General features: G+C 48.4%; 1 protein-coding gene across 1 annotated transcript in view; it reads left to right on the top strand.

Annotated features, from left to right (window-relative positions):
* The window catches only part of LOC8031834 (protein lap4), a 105,858-nt gene that overhangs the window by 35,462 nt on the left and 56,693 nt on the right, over nucleotides 1–13,703 (top strand). The window contains exons 6-14 of the mRNA XM_029969528.4: nucleotides 974–1,048; nucleotides 1,578–1,751; nucleotides 4,565–4,854; nucleotides 6,955–7,021; nucleotides 7,714–7,819; nucleotides 8,700–8,821; nucleotides 9,568–9,681; nucleotides 11,360–11,453; nucleotides 12,608–12,795. Coding sequence (XP_029825388.2) covers nucleotides 974–1,048; nucleotides 1,578–1,751; nucleotides 4,565–4,854; nucleotides 6,955–7,021; nucleotides 7,714–7,819; nucleotides 8,700–8,821; nucleotides 9,568–9,681; nucleotides 11,360–11,453; nucleotides 12,608–12,795 — 1,230 coding nt within the window. The remainder of the gene's footprint in view (nucleotides 1–973; nucleotides 1,049–1,577; nucleotides 1,752–4,564; nucleotides 4,855–6,954; nucleotides 7,022–7,713; nucleotides 7,820–8,699; nucleotides 8,822–9,567; nucleotides 9,682–11,359; nucleotides 11,454–12,607; nucleotides 12,796–13,703) is intronic.

Below are 13,703 nucleotides of genomic sequence, written 5' to 3'. Positions count from 1 at the left end.
GAGTTCAACTACCCGGAACATAGTTTGCGGCTTTAAATTTGTTTTCTTTCCGCCCGGAAAGAGCCAGCCGAGAACTGGCCAGTTTTGGTCGCGCTCTCACTCTCTTTTACATGGCCACGTGGCATTCAAACTGTGTGTACCAAATATATTCAAAGTCGTGGGTCATAAAGGAACACATTCAGTATTAAAAATAAAAAAGAACATGAGCCCTATTTTTGCGGTACCAGCCAATCCATCTTCAAGTGCAGAACATTGAGCGGAAGGGATATAAGTGGGAAACAATCGCATGGCAAACGGTGCGCGCAAATTTATCATCGCCATCGTCTGCTTCACGATCCAACGAAGCGGAAAAAATTGCCGTCGGGTGTAGCCACATATGCCCCTGAGTTTCCGTGCTTGTGTTTCGGTTTTGGTTTTGGGCAGTTGAGGTTTTTGGCCTTACTAAAAATATACGGGGCTCTGCAGCAAAAGATTGATTGGGTAGTCTCCTGTCACCATATTAAATTGTCTGGCGAAAAATAAAAAAAATAAACATTTTCGGGGTGTCAGTGTTCCTTTAATTGTTGTCTTCGAATCAGATTTGTTGCCTTCAAAAGCAACTTTTTAGCCACTAAAAGAATGGGAGCAAATTTTAAAGAGTCAGTGCTGCCACCTATCGGCAGAGGCACAAATTAAGCCACGAGCAGGGCTGGGTCATCCAAAACGGTGGAGTGCTTGAACCGGGGAAGGAAGACCAGTTCATTGGCATTTTATCCGATGTATGGGACATTGTTTTGTGTGTTTCAACTCCGAAACTTAACTGATATTCATTCCACCACTCCTTTGTGAATTGCAGAATGCCTTAGCTCATTATTGGAAATGAGATTGAGTTATATTGATGTCATATGGAAAAAAAGGGGACAGATTGAGCATCAAATTTTGTAATTATGGAGGCAGGGGCTGTTGTGTAATATTCACCTGTATCTCTTTACAGCCCGTGGTTATTGGCCAGCTGTCCAGCTTACAGGAGCTCTGGCTTGACTCGAATGAGCTGTCAACATTGCCCAAGGTAAAACTGTTCTCTGAACTGTCCGGCTGATTCTGCATAGCATAGATTGTTATCAAATACTTTATTATGAGGAACACTGGACACTCGCCTCATCTGCAGAAGACAGAACTATTAAAGGAACTCTGCTATGGAAGGTGGTACTAGGCTTCAAGATGATTTTTACACACAATATTCAACTTGTCAATCACAACGAAGGACTAGGAGTCAGGATGACAATTCATGATGTCAAAGCGAGGCTAATCTTGGAAGTGACATTGGATAGAAGCGTAAGAGGGAGCCACCGAGACATTTCGGCACAGATAGCGTAGCGTCTCCGTGGTGAAATCTCAGTTGAATTAACACTTTCTTCCGGTCCCTGGAGGTGGCTCTTTAATTTGCCGAGAGTGAAACAAAATCCAAACGAGGAGTTGCAATGATTCTAAATTTTGTCAATAGCCTGTCCCCTAGCCCGAGAAGGAAACACCGCGAAGTGCCCATTTGCCACCTCCGTAGAGGGGAACACAAGGGTCCGGCCGTTTTTGCTGCGCAGGAAATCGGGCAGCTGAGGCGACTCATGTGCCTGGATGTGTCTGAAAACAAGCTGAGCTCTCTGCCGGACGAGCTGTGTGACTTGGAGTCCCTGACAGACCTCCACCTGTCCCAGAACTACCTGGAAGTGCTGCCGGAGGAAATGGGTCGCCTGCGCAAGCTCACCATCTTCAAGGTGGGGGTCTTGGAAAGTCTGGGCGAGGTCTGGGAGTGCCTTTTCCCTTTGTCCTGCCCACGCTAAGTCTCGTTCGCATGCTTGCGTCTGCCAACGACCAAGTTCTTGTGTTCTCGCGTGACAAGGGAACGCGCTGGCACGCCGGTGCCGTACGTGAGGTCACCCCCAAACTGCATTTCGCTAGAGCGAAGGGTTTGCGGTGTTTGCGAGGTCAAGTGTACATACTGTCTATGAGAAATAGTTGTTTATAACATTGCCAAAAGCTTTTAAAGCAAAAAAAAAAAAGTAATGCTCGAAAAAGAAAAAAAAAAGGAAATACAGTTGAATTCTTAGTCTAATGAGCCCCGATCTGAAGAAATTTGCAATATAACTATATTTTTTTCATCTCCCTATCTTGCTTTCATTGAAGACAATGTATCTGATCTCTTTATTCAGCATGGTAGTACTTTTGCGCCACAGTTTCGATTTGGGGAGGCACTCCCTTGGAGGGTCTACATATTGAAGAACACCTCCGCTCAATTCCAAAAAAATTAGGCTTACATGTGATTCCATTTTTCAAGCATTACTAAACAGCCCTACGTCTTCAAATTCGCAAAATGTGAAATATTATTTCTGTAATCTTAGTAAACATCGAAACTGAAACTTCGGTTGCGACGGGCAACATTGATCTCAAGTTGTCAGAGTCATGTCCACGTCACGTCGAACCACACGATCCTCCATGCGATGGCGGGCGAACGTAGAGCAAAGCGCAAGTATCGTCTGCTCCATAATTTTCGCCAATGTAGTTTGCTACAACATCCAATGATGTCTGCACCACTGCGGCCCCAGCTTGCACTTCGGGTTGGAATCTCGACGGAGGTGCCCTCGATTTGATGCGGGCTTATTGCCAGAAAGGCACTGTGTAACCGTGATCTCGGTTACACGTCACAAGACTCTCGGGTGGTCCAAATTAATCATCAGGCCTCCGCTTGGGCTTGCGAGATGCCCTTCGTAGGTCTGGCACATAAAGCTCCAACTGCACATTTATTTCACCGAAAATAGCTGAGTCTTCGTGCCTGGTTTCTACAGGCGCTAGACATATATCTCGTACACTGGGAAACGCCCGGCACGTAGTGCGACCGACACGGTGGTCGTTTGATAGTGCATGTGTCTCCTGCTTTAGTAGCCTGAATTGTGTACCTTTATGAAGCTGTATGGCAGACTACACATTTATTGTCAATAGCAAAATAATCAGCGCTAGAGTTAGCAGATTTCGGCGACTTGGCTCATTTGAAAGTTTGCTGGCTAGTTTATTAAATGTATTGACGGAATTAGATCATAATATTTGACATCCGGTCTTCCTAGATGATACTGAAGAGGGCTGCATAGCTTTTCAATATGAAAAATGAAGTGGAGTTGCCTTTTAAGTATTTGTGCCAGGTCAATGAAATTTTGAGCGTATATTAAACATAAAAACTTAGGAGGCTACGCCAACTTTCAACCCAAAAAGGTCTATTTTTTGACAAGTTACAGCCTTATTTGTTGAAAACAAATGTACATGTAGCAGTGCCAAAGGAAAAAAACTATCGTTTAAAAATACAGATAGAATGGCATAATTTCTTTGTTGGGATATAACACTGAATGACTGAAGTAATCGGTAGTGGGCTTGAAGTAATTTTTAAGGCCATATTTTATGTAAAAATTAACTTTCAATAATAGTATCAATTTTTAATTTTTTTCTTGTTTCACATAAATCAACATTTCTGTGTGTACAAATAAAAATTTGCAAAACGTAAGTGCATAGCCGAGTTCTGCAGTAAATTTCATGATAGAAAAGCCATCCATCCATTAGACATGGGGGCACTAAACTCGTTGAAAAATAGTTTTAGAGCTGTGAAAAAATGCTGAAAACATCAAGCCGAGAAAAACATGTTTGAAAGGTTAAACGGTGTTTTACTTTAGATGGGGCTTGCCATTTCATCTAAAATGTTCCAGAGGCATATGACAACCCTTCCCCTGTACAGTTCCTCTGTGCCTTGGCAACAGCTTCCATCTTCCTTTTTTTGTGGGACATCTTGGAGGACTCGAGCGCTTTCACTTGGACGTTCGCAGCCTTCATCTTGGTGGCCCTCTCTCCTTACGATGCTTGGTAGCTCCCTGGCTGGGTGCCTATTTCCAACAGAGCTTCCTCGATCCCTCGAGACTCCAGGTTGAACTCAAGGACTGCAAGGGCCACGGCACACTCCACAGTCTTGAAAGAGGCGAACTTCATCTTGGGGCACTTCTTCCTCACCAAGGCATTAAAGCTCTCATTGTTGTTTTGCATCTTCATCCAGGAACACCTCTCCAGCAAATCCCTCCCTGAGAAGCGGTTGTATAAGGGTTCACTGTGCCTATGTTGTTTGCTTGACAAGTACTAAGTGCTTTTTCTATTCATCTTGCCTATGGTGCTTACTTGGCAAAGATTGAGCACCTTTTTTTTTTTGTGCCATGCCCGTGTTGCTTGCGCTTTTTTGTATTCTTGTGAGAAAAACTGGGTTGGCAAGTCAAAAATTTACTCTCCCCCCCCCCCCCCCCCCCCCCTACTTGAGTTTTTGTGTGAGATTTTGAGGTGGGTTTCTTTACGGCCCGCAAGCTGATGTAGGCTCATTGCAAAAACGGCGCTATCAATCAACCTTTTGGTTGCATGTCAGAAGATCCCCAGGTGGTCGAAATTAATCCTGAGTCCTCCGCTGTGGTGTGCCAGATGTCTTTCGTTGGTTTGGCCCATAAAACCCACATGTTTGACCCCGAGCCGCACGTGCTGACTTTAGTGTGCCCGTCGACCATCCCAGGTGGACCAGAACCGGCTGGGCAGCCTGCCAGCGTCCATCGGGGACTGCGAGAGCCTGCAGGAGTTGATTCTGACGGACAACCTGCTCACGGAACTTCCCGAGTCCGTGGGGCAGCTGGTGAACCTGACCAACCTGAACGCAGACTGCAACCAGCTGTCGGAGCTGCCCCCGCAGATAGGGCAGCTGGCCAGGCTCGGGGTGCTTTCCCTGCGCGAGAACTGCCTGCAGAAGCTGCCACCGGAGACCGGCACGCTCAGGCGACTGCACGTGCTCGACGTGTCGGGCAACAGGTGTGTCCCGCCGTTTAACGCTGCATGTGTTTTATCAGCCGAATTCTATGAGAAGGGCATTGAAAATGAATGTCACAAAGAAACCTGCCAAAGAACTGTCATGAAGAGATGTCCCAAAGAAACATCACAAAGAACCATCATGAAGAAATGTCACAAAAAACTGTCGCAAAGAACTGTCGCGAAGAAACGTTGCAAAGAAATTTCACAAAGAAATGTCACAAAGAAAAGTTGCAAAAAACTGTCATGAAAAACCGTCTCATCAATTTCCCTGCTCAATTTAGCGGGGAAACTTCTGTCACAAGACATCAGTTTCCCCAATAAATTTGGTGGGCAAGTTTACATCATGCAACCAAATCATGTGACGTCCATTGCCCCACTGAATATAGCGGGAAAATTGACGTCATGCAACCAGATCTCGTTACCTGAAGTCACACAATGTCAGTTTCTGCGAGGCGACTGATTGTGATCGACGCATTCTAAGCTCTCCGGTTTTGCCAGCACGTTGGAGCTCGCGTAACCTTTTCCCAGAGCGGGGGGGAGGTGGGCTCTAGCGTCGGTGCTCCGCAAGCCGACGGGGAACTTTTACAAAAATAATGGGTGCCAATGGGACTGATGTTGCGAAGTTACGCAACCACAGCCACATGTGCACGTCCTTTCCTCGCTCTGGTTTGCCTCGAAAAGCCGTCCGTCGAGCACGACAAGGATATCTCCCTAGGTTGAACTCCAGTCACTGACGGGATGAGAACTTTGGGGAGGGAGCTTCACCCATCCTGCCTCCGGTGCTAGGTTGCGTGCTGGAGCATGAACGTTGGCAATAGGCGCCCTGTCGCTCTCACATTGTCAGTGGCTATAGGTTGCCTTCGTAAGATGGTGTCATGGGTGGTGGTGACATCAGACGCGACGCCTCTTTTAGAGCGCAGCTCTTAGGGGCTCGTTTCCGGCTTGAGCGGCGTCAGCGTAACTGCGAGGTCACGTGACCCCCCCAAGGTCATGTGACACCCCGAGGTCACGTGACACCCCGAGGTCACGTGAGCCCCCGAGGTCACGTGACCCCCCGAGGTCACGTGACCCTCTGAAGTCACGTGACCCCTTGAGGTCACGTGACCCCCTAGGTCACGTGACACCCCTAGGTCACGTGACCCCCTGAAGTCACATGACACTCCTAGGTCACATGACCCCCAGAAGTCACGTGACCCCCAGAAGTCACGTGACCCCCTGAAGTCACGTGACCCCCTTGAGGTTACGTGACCCCCCAAAGGTCATGTGACCCCTTGAGGTCACGTGACCCCCGAGGTCACGTGACCCCCAAAGGTCACGTGACCCCCAAAGGTCACGTGAGCCACTGAGGTCACGTGACCCCCTGAAATCACGTGACCCCCTCGAGGTCACGTGACCTCAAGGAGTCACCTATCCCTCAGTATGCTTCCATCTTCCTCCTCAAGAGCTGCGCTCTAACCGGCGTTACAGGGAATTGTAAACGGCCTTCATTTTTTTCTTCATTGCTTTGGAGCGTGTGAAAGAGCGTCTCCCAGTACGAGCTCTCTGCACTGGGTGTGCTATGGAGGTGTTTCATTTCTGGCTATTTTTTGTGTTTTCCCCGTGAACACGTGCTGCTGGCATCGAGTACTATGAGGAATGGCATCACCCTAAACTGAAGGGCTGATTTGATGCTCAAAGTGTGCGTCGTGCTTGTTTTAGTTGGAGGTGTTTCACCGTATGTGGTCTTACCTTCAGGGTTTTCCTTTTTATTTTTTCATGTTTGTGTTTTTGTTCAGCGAGTGAATATTCAACCGGCGAACCTTCGGGAGTAGTATGAATGCTTGGATACCTTTGTACTTAAGCGAGGCAGTTCTAGATTGTCAAGTGCAACAGGCTTTCTTGCAACCCTTGGTGCATGTCACCCAGTGTGGCAGCACATTTTTGGCTGCCTTTGCAAAGGAAAAAAGTTTCTTTGTGTGTTTTGACGAAAGAGTATAGAAAAACGTGGGGCAAGCTCTAATGCTTGCAGAAACAGCCCTAAGCCGCAGCGTACTGCGACGGGTCGTAAAGCGGTCGGAGAACTGCAAAGCTTGCCGAAACATTCCTTTTTATGCCTTTCAGATTGCAGCATCTGCCTTTGACAGTGACTGCCTTGAACCTGAAGGCACTCTGGCTGGCTAAAAATCAGGTGAGATCATCTCGCTGACTTCCGTCAGAGTCGGATTGGCGGCACGGTCATTTAGACGAGCGAGAGGCTTAGTCTCAAAATTAGCCGACATGTGGCTCCGCTTCATAAGTACATTTTGGGCTGTGCAACACGACAAGCAAGCTTTCAAACTGTGGACGCTGCATATTTTTTTGAAGCTAGCAGCTATGCAGGAGATACGATACTGCTTCCTTTCTTTCTGCCTGGGTAGCTTGGTCTTGCAGAAACAGTGGGTTCGTTCGATTTGCCCAAACTGACCGAACCGTTTGGGTAGGTGAGTGCGTTGGGAACTAGAATACGGAAACGAAAGTGGGGCATGAAAGACAATATGGGACGCCCACGTCGTCTGTATTGTCTTTCACATTCTTTCCTTTCCGCGACCGAACGAGTTCGCACAGTTCGGAAAGCGGCATATCCGATTCGATTGAACATCGCAGCTGCTGGCCTGCTTTCTCGGTGCACGACACCTGTGCTTGACGTTGTTTGTTGCCACTTCGGAATCACTTTTGATGTATAGGCGGGATAGGACGCTAAAAACGCCAATCGAAGACAATTCTCAGGCCCCGTAGTTCCGGCAAGTTAACTGGATCCAGTGTTTGCCACTTGATCCTGCCTCGAGCTCCTCCCTCCGTTTCGCCGCCGTGTCGACATTCGTCTGTTTGCCGCGTTCGCAGTCTCAGCCGATGCTCAAGTTCCAGACGGACCTGGACGAGACGACGGGCGACAAGGTGCTCACGTGCTTCCTGCTTCCACAACAGGACGACCACACGGAGAGCATGGGTGAGCGGGCGTTTGATGTAGCGATCTCACGTTGACGCGCAGCTGCCTTTTGCAGTTAGCTCGGAGAAATGCCTCGCGGCACGTAGGTTCTTCTTGCTTTGGCGTTGAGGGTCCGAACCAGACACCAAAGTTTTGACACCAACTGTTGTCTTGTCAAGAAGTGGCACGATTAAATTTTCAACGGGAAAATGGCGGTCGACAGGGCTCTCGAATATGCGGAGCTCTATGGCACCAATTAAGGTCTTCCCATTGCAAAATTCAGAAAATCGCTTATAACTTTTGTTATAAGAAGACGGTAAGTGCTGAAACTTTGGCGCCTTGTTCGGACTTCTAGCTCTTCATTTGGGTGAGAGTGAACGTTTGGCGATGTATATTTTATTTTTACGGTTAAAAAACCAGTGTACTACGATTTTTGTTTTTGGTGGGGACATGTTGTACATGCTTTAGAAAGCGCCACATAAAACAACATAACAAATGACGCTTCCGTGGGGCTCAAATTTGGGTCAGTGCCGTGGCAGTTGGATACTATAGCCACCGAGCTGTGTAGCACAGCTATCTGGAAGCATTGTGCTCCCAGCAAAAAATGCCAACAAGAACAATATGTTAAAAAAAAGAAAGATGAACAAAATAATAAAAATAACGGAGCGTAGTTGTGCGGGACACACTCTTTATTCTTTTCCAGGCTGCAGTGCTTTTTCATTTTCAGCCAGCAACACACCAAAAAATGTTTCCACATTTGTGGCACAGACAATCTCTCCAGGCAGAGTGTTCCATTCCCATGTGCCGGCGAGAGCGCCACGTAGGGATGGGGTGCTCCCCGGTCTCTGTCAGTGTAATAATTTTCGCTTCCTCACTAAGACTTTACGCGGCATGTGTGCAGAGAACCTGCTGCGTGACAGCACGGAGCAGGACAGCCGACTCAGCTGGGACCAAAAGGTGGAGAACCGTTCATCGGCCGTCAAGTTCGTGGAGGAAGCTGTGGAGGAGAAGCCGGACCTCGAGGTGGGCCATCTCGACTCCTTGCTACACCCGGCCACCCCTGCCGCTTCGACACATTTTCGCGTGGCAATTTACAAGATGTTACACGGAGCACCGGACAAGAAATTCTTTTTGCAAACATTTGGCACAGTTTGCCATAGTCTGCATGCTGTACAGAATGCACACTATCTGACTGTATGCGCACTATTCACCGAAAAAGGATACTGACCTTTTACAGCGGAGCTGTTGAGGACTAGGTTCCCCAGGATCGTGTCCGTGTATGTCGACACAAACCTACCTGGACTGCTACCGCCATCTATAAGCGACGGCGGCAAGCAGACAACCAGTATGGTTTCCACCGTCGCTCGTAGATGGCGGCAACCTTTCCAGCTATAATAAAAGAATGGATAGTTGGGCGCGTTGGTGGGGATTCATCGTAGGAAACAGCGCGAAAAACAGACGACGACGAAGAGGAAGAACACCGTGTATCGAGTACAGCTCCGCTGGTTTTTTGTTCTTTACGGGAGTGGAAAGGCTGAACGTTTTTTGGTTAAAACAATATTGAAAAATTAATTCAACATATGTTTATATGTTTTCATTGGTTTCAATCGAAAAAAAGTCAAAGCCTAGTAGTCTTAGCCTCACTCTAAATTTAGTGGTTCCTCTCTTTCCTGTACAACAACGTCGGCTCGTTGCAAGCGGGGCCATTACCCGCAGCTGCCAGCAGATTGTGGCAGAAGAAAAGTGCAAAGTACCGCTCTTTGTTTCAGACTCAGTTCGTCCGACACGACACTCCACACCCGAGGGAGCTGAAGGCACGGCACCAGAAGTTTGTGCAAAAGGCCAAGAACATCGACGGCCACGTGGCATCTCACATGGACGAGGCAAGCTGACAACAGACGTTTTTTTAAAGTGATAGCTTTATAGGCCCAAGCACGCTCAAAAGTTGTGTCCTCAAGGTAGCGTAATCAAGGTCACGCAATGCTCGTGGCTGAAGTGCAAGGTCACGTAAGTGCCTGTTGCGCAAGCTCCATTCGTGTAAGCGCCTGTCGCGTAAACTTGTAAGTGTCGGTGGCTGAGGCTGACGTAAACTGACGTCCTTAACGTCCTCAATGTCATCCTAGAGCTTGTCCGAGACGTCGTCTTCGAGGTCGTCCTTGAGGTGATTCTTCACGTCTTCTAGGATGTCATCATTGATGTCGTCCTAAATGCTGTCCTTGACGTTTTAAACATTGTTCTTGAGGTCGTCCTTGATGCCGTCCTTGACATTTCCCAAGAGGTTGTCTTGACGTCCTAGAGGTCATACTTCAGAAGCTCGTCCCAGACGTCATTCTTGAGAAGGTCGTCCTAGAGGTTGTCCTTGACGTCATCCTAGAGGTCGTCCTGGACGTCATAGACGCCATCCTTAACGTCATCTTTGATATGCTCGCTTCGCATCAACCATACCATTTCCTTTTAGAGCGTAGCTCTTAGGCGCCCGTTTCCGGCTTGAGCACCGGCGTCAGCGTCGGCGTAACTGCACGCTGCATTATTAAACGTTTACCATTATGACATCACACGTGACGTCACATGGGTTATTGTCGTGAGGGTTACGAAGATTACCTTCATGAGGGTCGTAAAAGTTACCCTCACGTGACGTCACAAAGGTTATGAGGGTTACCCTCGTGATCCTCATGACGTCATGTGTGACTTACTTATAGGAAATGTGACAAAGGGCATCACGTCACACGCATCTAACATTGCTAATATTTCCCGCTAAATTTACCCTCGTGACGTTACGTGTGACTACACGTGTGACGTCGCATGTAAGTGTGGCGTCATGAGGGTAAAATTTTCCCACTAAACTTAGCAGAGAAGGAAGGGGGGCATACCCTTTCCTTCATACCCTCCCTCCCTCCTCAATAATTTGGCGTTTCACAAAATTGTAAACATCTCCTATTTTTTCGTTGTTTTCACTAACTATGTTCTCTGTAAACCTACCTCATTTTGTCGTGTCTAGTCGAACAAATCTGCCCTCAATGTTTCCTCTCCGCGTCCAAGCTTTTGCTTCGTAAGAAGCGCCGTCACTGTGGTCGAGACGCACCCCCGACTGGTCCGTTTAGCGTCTCATCCCGCCCACGCATTCAAAACTGTCCCGAAGGGGCGCCAAACCACGTCGCCAAGGAGCCGGCACGCCGTGCTGTCGAACGTCGTGATCCCGGCGGTCCGTCGTGCTAGTTCTGGCAAAAAGAGGAGCGGACGCCGGGGCCGCCATTGTCGCGGCATCTCGACTTCTCGCCGCCGTCGTCTCCGCAGACCGTCAAACCGGGAAGCGACCCGCGGCAGAACGGCATACCGCCGCATCCTCCTTTGCCGCTGTGCCACCACTACGATCGCAGCAGGCTGCAGTACGAGAGTTCTATGACGACGTCGGGTGGAAGTCGAGAAACTATGTTTGAGGAGGAGTTAGACGCACCAGTCACAGACACGTTCCAGGCCCCATAGTACCGTCGAGAAGTCAATTGTGAAGAGCCGATTTCTCTTCTGGTTGGACATGTCGCTCAAACACCTTCGTTTTCGCAGGACGGCGAGGCGGTCGGCTTTCGACCGCATCGGTCGAGCACGGGATCGGTGCAGTCGACGTCCTCCACCGAGACGGCTCCGTGCCAGACCAGAGGTACGACATGCCCACGAGAATCGAGAAACATTTGGTGTCGAGAAAGTTTTTTTTTAAGGTTTAGTGCACTGGCAGTGGTCAAGTGGTTGCTCCATGGGTCGATACCGTATTTACTCGAGTAATAGCCGCACTATTTATGAACAAAGCCCTTGCGTCGACTTTCCCACAGAACACATATGCAGCCAGTCATTGCGTTGCACATAAATAACCTTAGTGACTAACTAGATCAAGAACACAACTCTCTCTACAAATGCAATCTTCAAAGATGGTATCTTCGCACGAAGATGTTATCTCTCTCCCGTATACAGCTGGAGTCATGCTGTCGATTGCGGTGCTGTCGATTGCGGTGATTGGCAGTCTGCATGCTCCGCGGAAAAACAAACTCTTAGGTTTTCTTCATAAACAGTGCGGCTATTACTCGAGTAAATATGGCAGATTCCTAATGATTAATGGCCGGATAGACCGAGGATTGCGGGTTGCTCTTTTGTCTAGTCGCCGACAGGCGAGAGCGGCGGGTCATCCCTCGGCTGCCTAGCCTCAAGTACCCGCTCGTTGCCTCCTTAAAGTTTTGGCGGTTGAATAATTAATTGTTTTCTTCGCCGAATGTTCTGGCTAATCCTCTAAATAACGCAGATAAATTCATCTTCGACGTACGGGGTCTGTTCCGGAAGTAATGGGGAAAGAAGGTTATTGCTTTGGCACGATTCTACCGTAGAATACCGCACATCCGCCCATTCTACATTAAGCGCCCATTCCCAAATTTGTAAGATCTGACAAAATACGCACAGTACATTTATATGTAAAATTGACGACCGGACAACCGCCCATTTCCCATTTTTTTTGCGATTATCTCCAAATTTTTAGTGGGCACTTGCCCAATATTTTACGGTAGGCTTTTTTTGGGAATTTGTTGCGCGAGGATTCGAGGCAAGGCTTAAGTCGTCTCCAAACTTATTTCTCTAGACATTTTCTTGTAGGAATTGGGCAAGCTGCTTACAATCGTCGGTCCTTAGGACAGACAATTTCAAACAGCTGCTGTTAAAAAGTTGCAAAACAAAACGAAGTTGAAAATACAAATTTGTTTGCGAAATGACGGTGTGTTTTGTGAAGAGAGAATTCCGAGGGGCCCGTCGGATGCTTCCTTACACCCGCAGATGGAGACCAACACCGTCCCCGGAGCGTGAGTGACGCGGAGACGGATGGAACGGCGGCGGTTACGGAGGACGAGGATCTGCGGCAGCAGGAAGAGGAGCACGTTGGGAACGCCCGGAATGGCGGTGTGGCTACTGGCCGGACCGGCAGCAGTTCGGAGTCCTCTAGTGACGAAGAAGGGGAGAAGAAGGTGAGTGCCTATCTTGCTCTTAAAGGCTGATGTACACTTGGTGCCTTCCCCTTCTTCTCGCTCCTTCCTTTACTGTATCCTCTTCACCTTTCAACTTGCCCCAACACGGCTCCCCTTGCAGTTTAGGAGAGGAGGGTACGCAGGGGATTTTCTTCCCCGTAGAAAGGCGAGGTTGGCCTTTAAATGTGACGACATTTTCTTGTGAACTACGCACTTTGCTGAGCCGGGCTGCTCCGTAATACTATGGGGCTGTCCTTCACATCCTCTGCCAGAAGAGAGACTGTGTCATCCATATCGTTGTCACTTCTCTCTAGATGCACAGTAAGAAAAGTTTGGTGAAGCAAAGCTGGTACAGTGTGCAACCTGCCAGGAAACTTGGAAGAACTTCTTGGCTCGGATCCCCACACCTATATTTGCCCTTTCATTACTGTTGGCAGCCTTCCGCTCATCTAATTGACGCGCGGCCTGCGGGGTTCGATTACACAATGTCCGGCTCACTGCGGGGGTGGTAACTTGTACGTGAGAAACGGCCGGAGAAAGGAACCAGATGTCTCGACCGTACTTGACAAACTCGGAGAAGCACAGATTATGCTGCGAACGAGCTGGGCACATGCTGTGTGCATGCTTGTGACCTTGCTCGACATCCTGAGGTCTCGTGACTTTAACGTCACAGTATCATGCAACACCTTGATGTGCAGGTCATAGAAGTACTATAGTCCCTACGAAGCTATATTGCTCACTGTAAACTAATAAATCGTTGTGAGAACCTAATTTACGTGCGCGGCTCGGAAAATATTGCAAAAAGTTAATCCCACGAATATCACGGCCCATGGTAACGAATACGTAGCGTAGTGCCCTAAGCGTAGCGCCTTCCAGAACCGGAAAATTGACGGAATATTGAGGCCGCG

The sequence above is a fragment of the Ixodes scapularis genome, unplaced genomic scaffold (genome assembly GCF_016920785.2).
Source record: "Ixodes scapularis isolate PalLabHiFi unplaced genomic scaffold, ASM1692078v2 PGA_scaffold7__128_contigs__length_106722199, whole genome shotgun sequence".
NCBI lineage: Eukaryota > Metazoa > Arthropoda > Arachnida > Ixodida > Ixodidae > Ixodes > Ixodes scapularis.
This window is presented reverse-complemented; position numbering and strand designations above follow the sequence as displayed.